The 18,548-nt window shown below is 45.2% G+C and overlaps 1 protein-coding gene across 2 annotated transcripts; it reads left to right on the top strand.

The window, feature by feature from the left end:
* The first annotated feature begins 298 nt into the window (after positions 1-298).
* On the top strand, positions 299-18,519 carry LOC123508103 (collagen alpha-1(XV) chain-like). 2 transcript variants are annotated; one of them, XM_045261566.1, is made up of 4 exons: positions 299-697; positions 8,155-8,349; positions 9,316-9,431; positions 18,384-18,519. In XM_045261566.1, exons 2-4 carry the CDS (start codon positions 8,194-8,196, stop codon positions 18,517-18,519), a joined length of 408 nt encoding a protein of 135 aa, XP_045117501.1. In that variant the 5' UTR covers positions 299-697; positions 8,155-8,193. The 2 variants fall into 2 exon arrangements, with proteins under 2 accessions (XP_045117501.1, XP_045117510.1); XM_045261575.1 differs by having other exon boundaries at positions 299-785.
* Positions 18,520-18,548: the final 29 nt, after the last annotated feature.

Genomic DNA, 18,548 nt, shown 5'->3' with positions numbered 1-18,548 from the left:
GTCTACATTTTTGTGATGAGCCAATCACTGAATATGAAGAAAGTTAGTGGAGAGAGACCGAACATCTATAGGTAGCAGAGTTAGTGTCCGTAAGCTGCAGCGCATTTACCGCCATGTCTGCCTTGCCATTTTCCCAGACATTGTCATAATCAGAGAGAGAGAGAGAGAGAGAGAGAGAGAGAGAGAGAGAGAGAGAGAGAGAGAGAGAGAGAGAGAGAGAGAGAGAGATTTCTAATTACTATTTCTTCTCCGAATTTCTTCCAGTTGTCTCTCTCATTCCTACCTTCGAATGTTCTCTCCTCCTCCTCCTCCTCTTCCTGCTCCTCCATCACTGTTTAACGAGTGTTTTTGTTTGTGCGGTATACTCCTCTCTGTACCGCTTCTCTCTTTTCCTTCTACTTTTGACATAGAGTTACGATGATAGTGGCAAATGATTTAGTTTGACATGCTTATACTTGATCATATTTCATATTGTATTCGTGTATTAGAAGTGGAGCGAGTGGAGTGTGGTTGTGTTGTGTCCCGCCTCGGCCAGCGCGCGCAGTGGAGGAGGGAGAGGTGGGGAAGGCCGGCGGGCGGCCAAGGCGCCAGTTTGAGACAAGGAGTGACGGTATTAGGAGAGTGGCCGTGTGCTGCTGGTGCCTTATTTAACATGGATTTACGCTGGTCAGGACGGTGACACGGGCCGCGGCTGCCTGTGACTGCTGGTGTAAGCTTGGTGTCTGGCTGAGAGTGCCAGCCGTGGCCTGGAGCTGCTGAGAACTGCTATCAACACTACAATACTGGTGAGTGAACCACCCAGCCACCACTTGTCCTGCTGGTGGAGTTTGCACAATGTGTTGTTGCATTAGGCAGTGTCTCTGATAGTGTTGTTCCTTGTGTTAATTCCGTGTGGACGGCCAAGTGACGCTAGTGTGTCTGTGTGTGTTTGGAGACAGCCGCCACCCCCACCACCACCACCATTCCGCCTCCCTTAAGCCTTCATCACACCAAAATCTGCCACTGACAGTTGAATCTGAACAGCTGATAGCCAAGCATAGTCATGTGGCTCCATTTAGTGACACCAGTGGCGGGAAAACAGTGCTGAGTATGGCAAATATTAGCTAAACACAGCAGGCAGGCGGCAGCTGAGCCAGCCCCGTCCACCTGGTGACGTCACATCTCTGGGCTGGCGGGCGGGCGGGCTGATCTTGATCTTGAGGCGCGTTTTTGATAGTCCACGCTTAAGGCAGCCTTAAGCCTGGCTTAAGGCTGACGTCATTTTGTATCTTCTGGTATCTCTGGCAAGTCTGGAAACATGATGGACTGGACTGTTGATGCAGGGAGGAAAGATAAGTTGCATATCTTGCACTTCCTGATTCTGTTGTCCAAATCTGCAGCCACTTCTGTTCGTCCGCCATCTTTATTGTTGTCATCTGTCAGCTGGTGACTGGTCACGTGATCGAAGGTCTAGCAGGCCGGTTTTTCATTGTCCCAGGTTCTGCTTAAGCCTACCTTAAGGCGAGGTCTAGCCGTAGGGGCATTAAAAAACGCAGCTATAACCTTGATGGTACAGGTGACGCTGAATTTCTTCTGGGTCAGGCCTTTGTATCGGCAGCTCCTGTAGGGAACATAAAGAACACCAGACAACAAAGAGGGCAATCACCATCTTTCACACCACTAGTTCCTGCATCTGGTACGCCACATTCTCTCCAGGAACTCTTTCACAGCCTCAATCATCCTTTCATTCGTCTCCCCACACAGTCCCAGCAGCAACACCATCCATTCCCTTCCTGTCATCTCCACTCTGTCATGCCCCAGCTCACTCAGCACCACTTGCATCATCTCATACCTGTCTCTGGCATACTTCACACACTCCAGCACCACATGTTCCACTGTCTCATCCTCTCCCAAGTCACACATCTGGCACACTTTGCTGCGGGACTCAGACCATCTATAATTCCTTGCATTCACATCCATGCACTGTGTTCTAGCTCGGAAGAGAAGATCACCACCCAGGCTTCCCTCATACCACTTTTCATACATTGGGGCCTCTTTCTCTCTATACCATACCAAGGTACTCTTTTGCTCCATCCTATTTCTCCAGTCATCCAGTCCCACACCTTTCACTACTCTGTCTATCTCACTCTTCCACTTCCTTACATCCCATTCTCAACCTTCTCCATTTCTAACAATCATACTCCAGTCTCTCTCTAAATGTCTTCCTTCTACCTGTTGAAAAACCCAACTACTTACTAACCCACTCTTTGCTACCAGCCTGACACACCTCTTCCCCCACTTGCTACTCCTGACATTCCACAGAAACACTTTTCTCACTATCCTTGCATCATTCATTCGTTCTAACCTAGCCTTATACCTTAGGGTCGCTTTCACATATCTCTCTAAAAGTGCTCCAACCCATATCACCCCTAAGGGCCTCTACTGCTGCATATCTAGGTGCATTAAGTGCCATTCTTGCAACTCTATTCTGCCCTATTTCTAACTTATCTAGTTCACTCTCATTCCAAGCAATCACATCCATACCATACATGATGCTCGGAACAGCCACGCTCTTCCAAACTTCTCGCAGCACGTCATATTTACTCGCCCTCATCCTTGCTGCACTTCCTAGACGACCTACCCACTGATTTGCCATACTTATCTTCTCATTCTTAATCTTTACACAGCCATCCGGACTCATCCACATCCCCAGATACTTATATTCATCTGTCTGCTGCACCTCATTCACTCCTAATCTCCACACATGGTTCCTCTCATCCTCTGACCTATTCACAACCATTACCTTACTCTTTTCACTACTAAATCTCACTCCAAAATCTCTTCCATACCCATCTACTACATCAAGCATACTCTGTAGCTCTTCTTCCGACTCACTCATGACTACAACATCATCTGCATACAAGAGCACACCTATCTTATCATTTCCCACATATACACCTGCATTCATTCTCCTCATTCTAGCAGCCAATTCTTCTGTATATAAGCTAAAGAGGGTTGGTGATAATATGCAACCCTGCCTAACTCCTCTTTCACTCTTCACCCAGTCTGTCTCTATATCCCCTAGTTTATACTTAGCTCTTGTATCCACATACATACTTCTCACTATGTTAACTATCTCTGCACTTAATCCAATCTTTTCTAACACCCTACCTAGCATTTCTCTGTTTACCCTATCATATGCTTTCTCTATGTCTAGGAAACCTAAGTATAGTTTGCAACCATCCCTTTTCTTTCTCTCAATCAATTCATTCACCACAAATAGATTGTCTTCTGCTCTCCTGCCCACTCGGAATCCATTTTGCTCTTCGCCTAACACTCCAACTCTCTCAATCCATTTGCACAATCTCTCATTCAACACCGCACTGAACACTTTGCCTACTGTGTTAACTAACGCAATCGGCCTGTAGTTCCTCAACTCATTCTTACTCTTATATCCTCCCTTATGCAACAAGGTCACCCTGCATTCATTCCACATTCTCGGCACTCTTCTCCTCCCACACCTGGTTGAACAACTCAGTCATCCTATCAATCACTACTTCTCCATTTTTGTACATATCATACGGTATCTCATCCGGCCCTGCTGCCTTCCCATTCTTCTTCTTCCTCACACATTTCTCCACGTCCTCCCTGCTGATCCTTTCATTCAATTCATCTGCATCCTTTCTCTCCAGTGACACATGTCCTTCATCCACATCAAAGACCTCACCTACACCTCCAATCTCTTCCCAAAACTCTTTTATTGCCCTTCTCATTTCTTCCTTATCAGTCACCACTGACCCATTCACCTTCAGGCTCTCCACATTCTCACTGTCAGGCATCCCCTCACCCCTCAGGAATCTGTACCATTCTCGCCCACCTCCATACCTTTCTCTCTAAGGGCCTGAATCACACTTCTCTCACTTGTAACTTTAGCATTCATTATCTTTCGCTTCGTCGTTCGCTGCTGACTCATATACGCTGCTCATGCATTCAGGTACTCCCTTTCAGCTTCCTCACTCTTATGTCTCCTCTTTCTTAACTGTCTGCACATCCTATTCAGTCTCTTTCTTTCCTTCCTAGCATCCCTGATCTCATTATTCCACCACGGCCTACATGCATGCTTTCTGGCACTTGTTCTTGCATACCCTATCTGGCTTACTGCTGCATTCCTCACATTTTCTACAAATCTATCATTCAGTTCATCCACGTCGCTTAGACTTTCATCCTCCCAGCTCCTCTCACTCAAGTCCACCTGGAAATTCTCCCATCCTACATCTCTCAATCTCCACTTTTTCCTCTTGGCCTTGGCATTTGTTCCATCTCTTCCATTCAACTTGCACTTTAACACCAGCATGTTATGGTCTGAGACTATGTCAATCATCCCATCTTCATCAATCCACATGCGGTCAACAACTTCACGCATTCTCCCATTCACTAGCATGTAGTCAATCGCAGACTCCTGGTTCCTCGCACTCCAAGTCACTCGTCCTTCAGCCAGGGTCTCATTTAGATTCTCCAAACTCACCTCATTCACAAGCTCATCCAGCATCTCACCATTCCTGTTCATTTGTTCACCTAACATACCTATGTGGGCATTCATGTCTCCCATAACAATCACTCTCTCTCCAGCATACTCTCTTGCAATCTTTTTCAAAACACTATATTTTCTGCCATTCTCCCTAACTGCTCTGTCGCCTTCCACTGTCATATACACTACCACTACGACTATCCTCTCAGCTCTGCCACTTTCACTCCTGCACTCCACTCAAACAGCTAGCACGTCCTCACTCTCAGCACTGTCTCCTATGTCCAGCTCTTCCACTCTCAGGTTCCTCACCTTTCTGTGGAGCAAGGCTACGCCTCCTCATGTTTTCTACGCCCTTTCCCTATCATGACAAACTCATTTCCTTCCATATGCACCACGTCCCGCAGATGAGTCTCCGTGATACCTACCACATCCAAGCTCCATTTATTCAGCTCCTTGCATAAATCCTCAAACTTGCCAGTGCCCCATCCTCTCACATTCACACACACAATCCTCATGCATCCTGACGCCCTGTGGGTACCTCCTCTTCCTTTTACATTTACACACTCTCCTCCCGCAGGTTCCCTTTCTCTCGGTAACCTGCTCTCTTTCACGCTTCTGTCCTCCTCTTTCATACAAACACCTGCCCCTTCTCTCTGGATTCTGTCCTATTTCCTGCTGCCTTCCTCCCAACGCTGAGCCGACTCCACCAAGTTCCAGGCCACCCACACCTTTCCAATAGTGGACATGTGTACGCCATCCTGTGTCCACACCTGCCTCCAGTCCATCCTCTCCCACAGCTGCATCCCATCCCATTTCCAGTCTTCCAGTCTTTCTACTACCTTTCCATTCACCCATCTCCTCTCCCGGCCAAAGACCTGACCCTCCTTGTCCTTTCTCTTAGGGATACACATCACCAGGGGCCTCCTGTGTGTTTTACGCTCCACCACTCTGACTATCTCCTCCATCACTCTCACTGTCTCTTGTCCTCCTATATCCTCCAGCCCGTTTCCTCCTCCCTCTACCACCACCAGGTCTTCAGGCTCCATCTGGTGAAGGGAGCTCATCACCGCCTCACGGATGCCCCGAATATTGGCCCCTGGTCTGCTTTTGTCCATCACTCTATACCCACCTTTCGACAGGGAGTATATCTCTTTCCCTACTCCTCTCATCAGGCTATCTCCAAACAGCCACATCCTCCTAACTTTGCTCCCTGTCTTCAGCCATAGCCGCTTGCCATCCTGGATATGTCACCAGGATTGCCGACCTATGCCCATCCATGCCGACTCACTATGGCCCTTACCTCTGCCACTCCTGCCTCTACTCCCAACACTGCCCAGGTCCTCCTTCCCTTCCTTACTATTGGCCTCCTGGGTACCTCTGCTGTTGGCCCGTGTCTGGCTGGGGGTATCTCGTGCACTCCTACTCCTAGCCCCTCCCTTGGCCTCCTCCTGTACCTTTGGCTCCTTACCTGCCTCCTCCAGACTGCTGTCCTTTTCCACCCTCACCTCTTCACTGCCCCTTCCCTCGGCTACTAGAGAATCCGTTACAGCCTTGTTGCTGTAGGAGTGGTCTGACTCCTGTGGGGTCACCGCACCTGTGGCGCCCCCCTCCACCTCCACATCTCCTTGACTACTAGGGTCAGGGCCCTCCCCTGTTCCATCCGTGCCTCCCTCTTCCTTTGCTACCCGTTTCTCCTCCCACCATGCCCTGGTAGTGTCTAGGCACTCAGGGCATAGGCTTATAAGGAAGTCGTTCCTCAGTACCTTCTGGCTGGCTACCTTAAGGCCCACACATCGCGTGTGGTACCAATCTCCACAACATTCACACGCGATGGAGTTACTCCTATTGTTCAACTCACCTTTGCATACCTTACAGTCGTTCTCGTACATCCTGCTTAAACAACAAAGAACGAAATCAACAAGAAAATCGGGAGCAAAACACACCACGTCTTACCTCCTCGGCGTCAGGTCAGCAAGACCTGGTGACTGGTGACTGGTGACCTGGTGGCTGGTGACAGTTGGTGATTTTACGTTCGTAACGGAACTCATTTCAAAAATGGAAAATAGAAAAAATGAAGCCACGGCCGAATGTCTGATATTTTATGACTTGATAAATATTTTAACTAATATCCACAATATCAAAGCATCTCTAGCCTAACTAATAATAGAATATATTTAAATAAATTAATCAAAAACGTATCAACACTGTCACCGTTAAAAGTAATGAGAAGTCCAACTATGTTGATTTTACGAGTATGCTAACACACTTTACAGAATCTGAGCTGTCTTGCAGAACAGTCTAGAAGGAGCTATATCGTCAAAACCAAATGTAAATAAAAGAAAACAAAAGCTATAATATCTACCTTTAACAGGACTAAACACCATCATAAAGCCACATATTTGATTCAGTGGCAGTGTTACACACTTCAAAGAGCGTAAGCGATTCTTTGAAATGATAGGGATTCGGTTACAGCTTGAAATGAAAAAGGGGTTAATGGCCGAGGCATAAATTTGAGCCCCACAGCTGGCCCCTATCACAGCACAAACACAGCACAAAACACCACATATTTACCGAACAGAGGCACGGAAATCACTTCAATGGCAACGAAATATTTATAGAAACACAATAATCGTCGTACAGAGACCGAATAATAGAGTGAGAAACGAAAGTATTGTAACCAGCAGGCTTGCGTAGATTGCCGGGGCCTGAGGCGCAGACCTCCGTGGAGAAGACCGCCTATATTTTGTTTCATCAATATTTACCGTTCTTAGCACCGTTCCCTGGTGTAACGAGCACACTACTGGGCTGATGTGTGCAGAGATGAGTGGTAGTTGATGGATAAGTGTGTGTAATGAGTGTTCGTGTGTGTGCGTGTTTGTGTGGCGTGAAGTATGTAGGACAACGGGGGTAGTTAGTGTATATAGATTGTTATTGCCTCAGATATCTCAGTGTTATTTACTTGTTTATTGTTTGTCTGTTTGTTTGTTTGACTGCGTAAAGGAAGAGTTAACAAAGGTAAGTGTGTGTGTGTGTGTGTGTGTGTGTGTGTGTGTGTGTGTGTGTGTGTGTGTGTGTTAACATTCCTATTAATCCGTATGCATTCCTGTATATCCCAATGTATTCCTATTGCAGTCCTTCATTCCTATGCATTTCTATATATTTCTATGCATTCCTACTTTATTCCTATGCATTCCTACCATATTCCCATCTGTTCCTATTATGTATATTCCTGGACATACACATTATATTCCCATTCCTAAATGTAAACCTATCATATTCCTATCCCAACAAAAATATAGAGAAAAAATATATAATAGAATAGAAAAACTTGTATACATTCCTCCCACACTCGCGCCCACACGCCCATACATTTCTCATTCCTCCCACACTCACGCCCACACGCCCATACATTTCTCATTCCTCCCACACTTGCGCCCACACCCCCATACATTCCTCCCACACTCACGCCCCACACGCCCATACATTTCTCACGCCTCCCACACTCACACCCACACGCCCATATTTTCTTCACGCCTTCCCACACTCACACCCACACGCCCATACATTCCTCATTCCTCAAACACTCACGCCCACACAACCATACCTTCATCATACCTCCCACACTCATCACTCCCACACGCCCACAGCTACGCCTGGCCGCCCTCAACCAGCCGTACACCGGAGACATGAGGGGCGTGACGGGCGTGGAATACACCTGCTATGGTGAGGCGCAGCGGGCGGGGCTGAGCGGAACCTTTAGGGCTTTCCTCACCTCCAGGATCCAGAACCTTGACTCTATTGTTAGGAGAGACGACGCTAACTTACCTGTCGTCAATATTAAGGTAGAGTGGTAGTGATTGGCTATCTTTAATCTCTCTCTCGTGTTTGTCTCTCTATCTCTCTCTGTTTCTCTCTCTGTCTCTCTTTTTTGTGTTTGTTAGGAAAGACGATGCTAACTTACCTGTCGTCAATATTAAGGTAGAGTGGTAGTGGTTGGCTATCTCTAATCTCTCTCTCGTGTTTCTCTCTCTGTCTCTCTCTGTTTCTCTCTCTGTCTCTCTTTTTGGTGTTTGTTAGGAGAGACGATGCTAACTTACCTGTCGTCAATATTAAGGTAGAGTGGGAGTGATTGGCTATCTCTAATTTCTCTCTCGTGTTTGTCTCTCTGTCTCTCTGTTTCTCTCTCTGTCTCTCTTTTTTGTGTTTGTTAGGAGAGACGATGCTAACTTACCTGTCGTCAATATTAATGTAGAGTGGGAGTGGTTGGCTATCTCTATCTCTAATCTCTCTCTCTCTCTCTCTCTCTCTCTCTCTCTCTCTCTCTCTCTCTCTGGTAAAAATGGTGATGATAAATGGAATAAGAAGAGAAGAAGAAGGAGGAGGAGGAGAAGGAGGAGGAGGAGGAGGAGGAGGAGGAGCCTTATGTATTATCTTCACTTTTGTTTATCATTTATTATTTATTATTCGCAAGAAAGATACGTCTGGGTGTTGGTGAGTGTATTTGCTTATATTCACTTGTATTTTACCTATTTACACCTGTATTTACCTATGTTTTGCCTCTATTTACCTCTATTTACCTGTATTTACCTATTTTACCTACGTTTTACCTATATTACCTATATATGTGTTTACTGTTTTACCTATTTCTACCTATATGTACTTCTGTTTTACCTAATTTTCATCCTGCCTTACCTGTGCATACCTACATTTACCTACACTCACCTTCATTTACCTGGATTTCACTGTATTTACTACCATAACCACTTCTAACTTCACTTACCTGTGCGTACCTTTGTTTACCTGCACAGGGGGAGGTTCTCTTCAACACCTGGCGCGGGATATTCTCAGGTGATGGCGGTCGCTTCATGCAGAAACCGAGAATATTCAGCTTCGATGGCAAGGAAGTACTGACGAGCCCTGAGTGGTGAGTGCCTTCCTTCACCGCCCTGGCTTGAGTTGACTAGAGGTGTAGAAATGAGGAGGTTGGGAAGGAGAGGAAGGTGCGAGAGGGTGAATGTAGTTGTAGTAGGCAGGCGTTGTAGACAGTTTGACGTGTTTTGTTTTGTTAATTTTAGTTTGTGTTTTGTTAAAGAGGAGGGTGGTATAATGCAAGGATGTAGTAGAAGGTAATGAAGAGTTTATTAAAGGTGTATAAATAAGGGTGTTGGGGAAAATAGAAAAGTAGAAAGGTTTGGAAGTAAAGAAATAGTAGTAGAAAGGTGTTTGGTATGTTTGATTCTCTTCTCTTGTGTTCTGTTGATGAAGAAGAGGTGTTATAATGCAAAGATGTAGTAGAAAGTAATGAAGAATAATTTGAAGGAATAGAAGTAAGAATATTGGGAGAACGAGAGAGGTAGAGAGAGAGTAGTAGTAGTAGTAGTAGTAGTAGTAGTAGTAGTAGTTGATCCCACGGCAGAACCAAGAGGCGTTGTGTTCACTGGTTGAGGCTTGGATCTCAACTCCCAATCCAGAAAACCAAGAGCTGGCTCAACACTTTCGGTTGAGTCGAAAGGGCCGCGTGAATCCAACTTCGGGACAGTAGCCGGGCTTCATGAAACGGTGACGTGGAAGGTTCACGAGACGGTGGCGTGGAAGGTTCACGAGACGGTGACGTGGAAGGGAGGCGGAGAGGTGGCGAACGAGGTAACAAGCGGAGGAGGTGATGGTAGTAATGCATGTTACGGGCGGGCCGTAACATTTCCTCCCCTAAGACCTCCGTAATGGGCTCATGAAGGAGGTGAGACGGAGATCTTGATAAGGCGTCGGCGATGATGTTGTCCACCCCCTTGATATGATGGACTTCCAGGTTGAAAGGTTGAGTTAACAAGGCCCACCTAAGAATGCGTTGGTTTCGGTTCCTCATGGCGTACAGGAAGGCCAGAGGATTGTGGTCCGTGAAGACCTTGGTGATGTGCGGACCAGGATGAAGATAGCACTCAAAACGTTGGAGCGCCAGCACGAGTGCCAGAGCCTCCTTTTCGATGGTGGAGTAGTTGAGTTGATGGTGTTTCAGTTTTGCAGAGTGATAAGCGATGGGATGGAGGATGCCGCTTGTGGGGTCCGGTTGTAGTAGGACAGCACCCACTCCAACTCCACTCGCGTCAACTTGTAAATGGAAGGGTCGGGAGTGATCCGGCGTCCAGACCACTGGTTCCGAGGAGAGAAACGCCTTGAGGTGTTTGAAGGCTTGGTCACAGGCCGGGGTCCAGTGGAAGGGGACGGAAGTGCTGAGAAGGTCCGTCAAGGGGGGCGGCCAGGGTGGAGAAGTTTTTTACAGAAGCGTCTGTAAAACCCAGCCATCCCCAAGAACCTCATGAGAGCTTTCCTGGTGGTAGGAACAGGGAAGCCAAGGATGGCCTCCACGTTAGCTCTCTTGGGGTGAACCTTGCCGTTCCCCACCACATGTCCCAGGTAGACCACCGTAGATTTCCCGAAGGTGGACTTGGCCAGGTTGATGGTAAGCCCGGCTTCCTGCAACCGACCCATCAGCCTCCGAAGACGGGTCAGATGTGTTGCCCAGTCGTCTGCAGTCACCACCAGGTCGTCCAGATACGCGGATGTTCCCTCCAAGTCCTGAGTTATGTAATTTATAGCCCTCTGGAAGGTGGCGGGAGCATTAGACAATCCAAAGGGCATCACTGTGTATTGGTATAGTCCGAAGGGAGTGATGAAGGCGGATATTATTTGGGCCTCGTCCGAGAGGGAATCTGGTAGTAACCTTTAAGCAAGTCTATAGTAGTTACAAATTTGGCTACTCCTATACTATCTATAAGGTCCTCTATCAAGGGCAATGGGTAGGAGTCTGGCACCGTCACTTTATTTAATTTCCGGTAGTCGGTGCAAAATCGACTACTACCATCTGGCTTAGATGTTAACAGACAGGAGAAGCCCAAGGAGATATACTAGGTTCTGCAAGGTGATGACAGAGCAGATAGTCTACCTCTTTTTCATCAAGTCTCTTTTAATGGGTGAAATGCGATAGGCTGGTTGTCTTATAGGCTTGATGTCGGTAGATGTTAATCTTATGTCATGTTGGATAGTATTACAAACTCCTGGAAGGTCACCTGTGATTTCAGAAAAGTCTAGCAATAACTTTTTAAGATCAGACTGTTGTGAAGGTGTTAAGGAAACAAACACCTCATCCAGGTTGGACATGATTTGGCTGTTTGAGGGGCGTCCTTTAGGTGACGAGAAGAGGAATTCGATGTCGGACTCTTCCTCGGGGGCACAGGACCAGACTCCTTTCCTATCAGACATACAGGTACAGCGCGAGACAAGTCGTCCTCTGGTTCTCTGGAGTGGTAAGGTTTCATTAGATTAATATGAACAAGTTGGGAATCCTTACGACGGTCAGGAGTGTGGACCACATAATTTAATGGGCTTAGTTTTTGAGCCACAACATAAGGTCCCATGAACTTACTGTGAAGAGCATTGCCTGGAGTGGGGAGAAAAGTAAAACCTTGTCTCCTGGTTTGAAACTTCTCATGACAGATTTGGGAAGAGAATTCTGTTGCATTTTAGTTTGAGATTTGAGGAAGTTTGATTTAGCAAAGATCTGACTTCACTGATTTTATTCTTAAGGTTACTGATGTAGTCAGACACACTGGGGCTTGAAGGAGTATTTTGAGTAAACCATTGATCCTTTAATATTTTGAGAGGCCCCCTGATCTGTCTACCATAGAGTAATTCAAAAGGGAGTAACCTAAAGAATCTTGAGGAGATTCTCTTAAAGCGAAGAGAAGGAAAGAAATACTTTCATCCCAGTCTCCTTGATGCTCCAAGCAATACTTCTTCATCATGGATTTTAATGTTTGGTGAAACCGCTCCAGACAGCCTTGGGATTGGGGTGGTAAGCCGAGGAGGTAACATGGTGGATGTTTAGCTCATTCACTATCTGTTGGAAAAAATGGCTAGTGAAATTGCTACCCTTGTCAGACTGAATTTGTTTTGGAATTCCTACCGAGGTGAAAAAATGTATTAGATGTTTTACAATGGTCTTTGATGTGATGTTCTTAAGAGGGAATGCTTCAGGGTACCTGGTAGTGGGATCCATGAGGGTTAACAAATACTGATTCCCTCGTTTGGTTTTGGGTAAGGGCCCTACGCAGTCTAGTATGATCTTTTCGAAGGGCTCCGTCTGAACTGGAATAGGCGTCAGAGGAGCTGGCACAAGGCGTTCGTTAGGCTTACCCACAACTTGACATATATGACATGTTTTTACATAGAGTGACACATCCTTTTTCATTCCTGGCCAAAAGAAATGTTGAAGAGCCTTCTTGTAGGTTTTTTGGATGCCTAGATGACCTGACAATCCATCATGAGCTAGTTCTATAATGGCTGGTCTTACAGACAAGGGGATGACAACTTGATGTGTTTCTGACCAGGTGTCTAGTTGTTTCAGTTCAGGTGGTCTGTAAGCACGCATCAGGACTCCTTCCTGATAATAAAAACAAGGCAATTTAGACATATCCTTTGTCTCACTGGCCACATGTCTGATCTTAGCCAAAGTGAGATCCTGTTCCTGAGCATTAATCAAATTCTCCTTTGAAATGATGTCATTATACAAGTTGTCAGTAGAGGCAATCATTGGTGGAGGAGGTGATGAAAGGGCAGGGAACTTGGACTGAGACCTGGTGACTGCACACACTGGGAAGAAGTGAGGGGATGTTTCGTCCAGGATCTTAGTGGGACTTTCTGTTAAGGGAGAATCAAAAACAATTAAGTTTGGAACAGGCAAGTTACCTGCAAGATCATTACCCAGTACTAGATGTACCCCCGGTACTGGCAGTTCACCAGGTTTAATGGCTACCTCAACCTCTCCTGAAATGAACGGGCATTGTAAGCTAATATTAGCCAAGGGATAGGAGAGCTGTGATTCGAGACCTGTAAGGATCACCTTCTCTCCAGTGAAAGCCTGTTTGATGTTAGGGATGACATCTTCCCTTAAGATGGATTGGGCAGCACCTGTATCACGCAGAACCTTGATATTTATTGCCTTGTCTTTACCATAAGTCAGGGACACTTTACCTTGATACATGTACGAGTCATAAAGTTCTAGAGGAGAGTTGACAGGGTTAGCTAGGGCCACTGGTTTCTTGTTCTCAAATGTGTTAGGTCTAGGGGACACAAAAGAAAATTGACGTTGAGAACCCTTGCAATTTGGGTGTCTACATTTCTGGATCGTGTGTCCTGGCTTCTTACAGTATGTACACCAGGGGGAATTATATGCATTTGGCGAGAATCCGGTTGGCTTACCACCCGCGCCCCCAAAACCTTCCCCAAAGGAGGACCTAACATTAGACAGTGAACTACGACCTCTACTACCCAGGGATCCCATCAACAAAGCAAACGCATCAGCCACTTTAGCGGCAGACATAAGCTCACTCTCTCCCCGTTCTTCCACATGCCTCAGAATATTAAATGGTAACTTGTTCTTCCATTCTTCCAGGACCATTAGATTGAGCAACTCCGAAAAGGTGGTAATGTTAAGAGCGGCTAACCATTTCTTAAATTGTCTTAGTTTCTCACTAGCGAATTCAACATAGGTGTGAGACTCTGGTTTCACATACTTTCGAAACTGCTGTCTGTATCCATCAGAAGTGATAGAGTAGGCGTCTAGAATGTTACCTTTGATCTCTTCATATTCTACCTCATCACTAAGGCCGTTGTATACCCTATAAGCTTTTCCTACTAGCTTAGGGACAAGGAGAGACACCCACTGATCCTGGGGCCATTTATTCCTATGAGCAATGCTCTCAAAAGCGCGAAATGACCCGTCAACATCAGATTCATCAAAAGGGGGAACTAGCGGAGCAGCTGTAGCAGGATTAAAGCTTGCTAACTGTTTCTTTATATCTATTTCTTCCCCTCTAAACTTAGCGTCATTTCGTAGATTTAACTCCTGAATTTCTAACTCTTTCTCCTGCCGTCTAAGTTGTAATTGAAATTCTCTCTCTTCTTTCTTTTCCTGTAGTTCTCTCGCTTCTCTTTCTGCCTGTAGTTGCATTTGTTTTCCTGCAGCCGGTATTCTAGTTTAAGCTTCTCAATTTCCCACTGACTTATCCTACTCTTATCCTGTTCTTCCTGGGGACTGTGTATTATAGTCCTCGTAGAGGCTGACATGGGAGTTAACTCTTCTATGGCATTTCCTAGCAACTGACCTTCTTGCACTAGATGTTCAACAACTACATTCTTAATGACCTCTTTAGTCATCTGAGACGTGATGGGAACATCAAAATGTTTAGCGATGGTCTTCCATTGGTCCTTCTTTATATTAGCATATTTAAGTTGTTCCAGAGAAGGGTCGGCACAAAATCTTCAACGTTAAACTGAGCGGAAGCCATATTAGATAGATGTTAAACCACAACAAAAAAATGATAAGCGAATTACTTAAGTGAGGAACTTGGCAGAGTGATAATAAAGGCAACCTTGAAATTACCTAGATTATACTTAAGTAAACACTTATGAGTACAATAACTAATGAGGGTAAACTAGAGAGTTACGGCATTAAGAGGGATCCGGATTACTCTAGTTACGAGACTTGAGAGTGAGGAGCGAATTGTACTGAGACTTGTTATTGATAAGGAGGCGGATTAGTCTGAGAGACTAGTTAAAATGGCCGATTCTAACTAGCGAGAAAAATGATCCGCGAAGTGAGGGCATTGAGGGTTCGCATGAACATATGATGATCCCAACACTTGGATAACACTTATTACACACCTGCCTATGTGCAAAAACTAGAGATAAGTGCTATCGGTGAACACGCCTTTCTACCTGGTTTCCTGCTCTACCACTGCTATGCGATACCAATGAAAGTCACGAAGCACGTTTAACCCAAAAGGAGCCACTTGATCGCACAAAGGTAAATTTAAACCACACGCAGAGTAAGTCACAGAAAAAAAAACACATCAGAGTCACACCACCACAGAAACACAAGCAATCACAGAAAAAAAGTCACTGGAAAAATGGAACACTGAACATGGGTTATAGTGGTCCTGTCACGGTCGCCAATTGTTACGTTCACCGGTTAAACTGGTAAGATTGGCATCGGAGAGCCGGGGAACAATAACAATAAAAAAAAACACTGCAGGTTCAACTGGTGAGGAAATGTAAAAGGGGGTAACTTTAAAAAGCTACTTTAATAACCCATAATGAAATTGACACATATATAACAAGAAACATGAAACACAAATATATAACATGAAACACAGGAAAATGACATACACATATACATATAACACAGTAATAAATACAACAATAAAGAACCCAACTTAATACCTAACAATAATCCTAATCCTATATAGAGGCAATGTGGAAAACACGGACGAGGGGAAGTGATACTTATGCGGTGTCGCAGTGGTGAAATGCTGGGTAATGGTTGATCCCACGGCAGAACCAAGAGGCGTTGTGTTCACTGGTTGAGGCTTGGATCTCAACTCCCAATCCAGAAAACCAAGAGCTGGCTCAACACTTTCGGTTGAGTCGAAAGGGCCGCGTGAATCCAACTTCGGGACAGTAGCCGGGCTTCATGAAACGGTGACGTGGAAGGTTCACGAGACGGTGGCGTGGAAGGTTCACGAGACGGTGACGTGGAAGGGAGGCGGAGAGGTGGCGAACGAGGTAACAAGCGGAGGAGGTGATGGTAGTAATGCATGTTACGGGCGGGCCGTAACATAGTTTATAGGGATTGACATGTGTTTCTTTCCTCCATATCTCCCTCCACAATTTATCTCCACTTCCTCCACCTCTACCGACTTTCCTCCACCTTCCCTCCAATTTTGAGTATCCTACCTCTCTTCCTTCATAGTTAAAATAGTCGTTTGGTAACATAGTCTGACATTGAAGGAGTGAAATTAAATAGTTCAGTTTAGTGTCCCTTCAAGTCCCGATACAGGGACATACAATTTTGAAGGAAACTATTAATAGAAGGAATAGATCGATGTCTTTAGATATATGCAACAATAATTATGAAGTATTATTATTATTGTTGTTGTTATTATTATTATTATTATTATTATTATTATTATTATTATTATTATTATTGTTGTGATTATTAGTATTGTTTATATTATTGTTATCATTATTATCATTTTAGTAAAAGTATTAGCAGAAGTTGTAGTAGTTGTAGTGGTAGTAGTTGTAGTAGCAGTAGTAGTAATAGTATTAGCAGTAGTAGTAGTAATAGTCGTATTAGTAGTAGTAATAGTGGTGGTATTTATGATGGCATTAGTAATAGCAGTAGTAGTAATAGTGGTAATAGTTGTAGTGGTGGTGGTAGTGGTGGTAGTAGTAGTAGTAGTAGTAGTAGTAGTAGTAGTAGTAGTAGCACTAGTCGTAGAAGTAGTTACTAGTAGTAGTAGTAGTAGTAGTAAAAGAGGTAGTAGTAGTTTTTATGGTATTCATGATGGTGGTGGTAGTAATAGTTGTAGTAGTAGTAGTAGTAGTAGTAGTAGTAGTAGTAGTAGTAGTAGTAGTAGTAGTAGTAGTATAGTCTGTGTACTCTGAAATGGCTTCTGGATTTCAAACAGTGCAGCTTGTTGATAACGTAACATATTATTGTTATTATTATTATTATAATTAGAAGTAGTAGTAGTAGTAGTATAGTGTGTGTAGTAGTAGTAGTAGTAGTAGTTGTAGTTGTAGTAGTAGTAGTTATAATAATTTCATCAACTCGTGTGTGTGTGTGTGTGTGTGTGTGTGTGTGAACAGTATAGTAGTACATGTAATGAGTTGAAATATACAGAGTTGTGCTTTGACTGACCAGTGACCAGTGACATACTTAACACGGGGATGGGCTGTCTAGTATGTGGTGTGTGGTGTGTGGTGAGTGGTCTGGTGTGGTGGTGTGTGGTGAGTGTTTGTGGTGGTGTGTGTTAGTGTTTGGTGTGTGTTGAGTGGTGAGTGTGTAGTTTGTGGTGGTGTGGTGTGTGGTAGTGAGGTGTGCCACGTACAGTCTCACCCGAAGATCAGTAATAATGAACGAACTTTCAGCTCGCAGTGAGAGGGTGACGGCTGGTGGTGGTGGTGGTGGTGGTGGCTGTTCCCGCTCCTGATAACCAGTACAGGCCTTTAACACACACACACACACACACACACACACACACACACACACACACACACACACACATGTGACAGGCGTGTGGCGAGCAGTCTGCTGGTGTCTAGTGTCTAGTGTCCAGTGACCATCTTGTCCAACCAGCGCGTGTCGTGCAGGACAAGAACAGGACTGATCGTTCCAGCCTGACAGACAGACTCCTGCCGACCCCCGGGCCCAGGGTGAGGGAGGGAAGATGTACACAAAGCATGAAACACTATTACACAACATATCATTTCACACTGCAATGCACAACAAAAAAGAAAAACTTAAAGAAAATTCACAATGAAAAAAAAAAAGAATAAATAATCACAATAAAGAGAAAAATAACACTTAATCCCCCAACCACAAAACAAGAGAGAAACAGATAAATGGATGTACACATAAGCGGAGGGAAAATAACGGTGACATCACTGCCTCCAGCCCTCCCTCACTCCCTCTCTCTCCCTGTCCCTCACTCAATGCATCGCGTCTCTCAGGCACGTATGCCTCCTGCTCTACACACACACACACACACACACACACACACACACACACACAGGTCTGAGTTCTGTGTTGTACAACATAGTTGTGTCTGTGTGGCCTTCCTGCTGGCCATTCCTGTCCCTCACTCTTCATAATACAGGGATGTGATACTTCACTCCATACAAAATAATATGCTGTGTTTTGCTTCAGTTTGCGAAGGAGTGAAGGTGGAAGAGTGCGTGTAGTAACTGCGGGCTATAAGATTTATTTTCCATTACATCTATCATGTGCTTATTTCTTCCCGTAACTTTGTCTCAGGTTGACTTTTGAGGGACGTGAATCGCATCTCCACCCAGGCAGGAACAAGGAGGCGGAGTTTGAATCGCGCTGTGGCCACTCTCATTCTGTCACTGTTACACCAAGGCAGCCAGCACCACCTCCACCGCCACTCTGAAGGAAGAGCTTCATCACCAGCAGCAGCAG

This window comes from Portunus trituberculatus, chromosome 3, assembly GCF_017591435.1.
Source record: "Portunus trituberculatus isolate SZX2019 chromosome 3, ASM1759143v1, whole genome shotgun sequence".
In the NCBI taxonomy this organism is placed as follows: domain Eukaryota; kingdom Metazoa; phylum Arthropoda; class Malacostraca; order Decapoda; family Portunidae; genus Portunus; species Portunus trituberculatus.
Note: the sequence above shows the minus strand (reverse complement) of the source record. Positions and strands in the feature narration are given on the sequence as shown.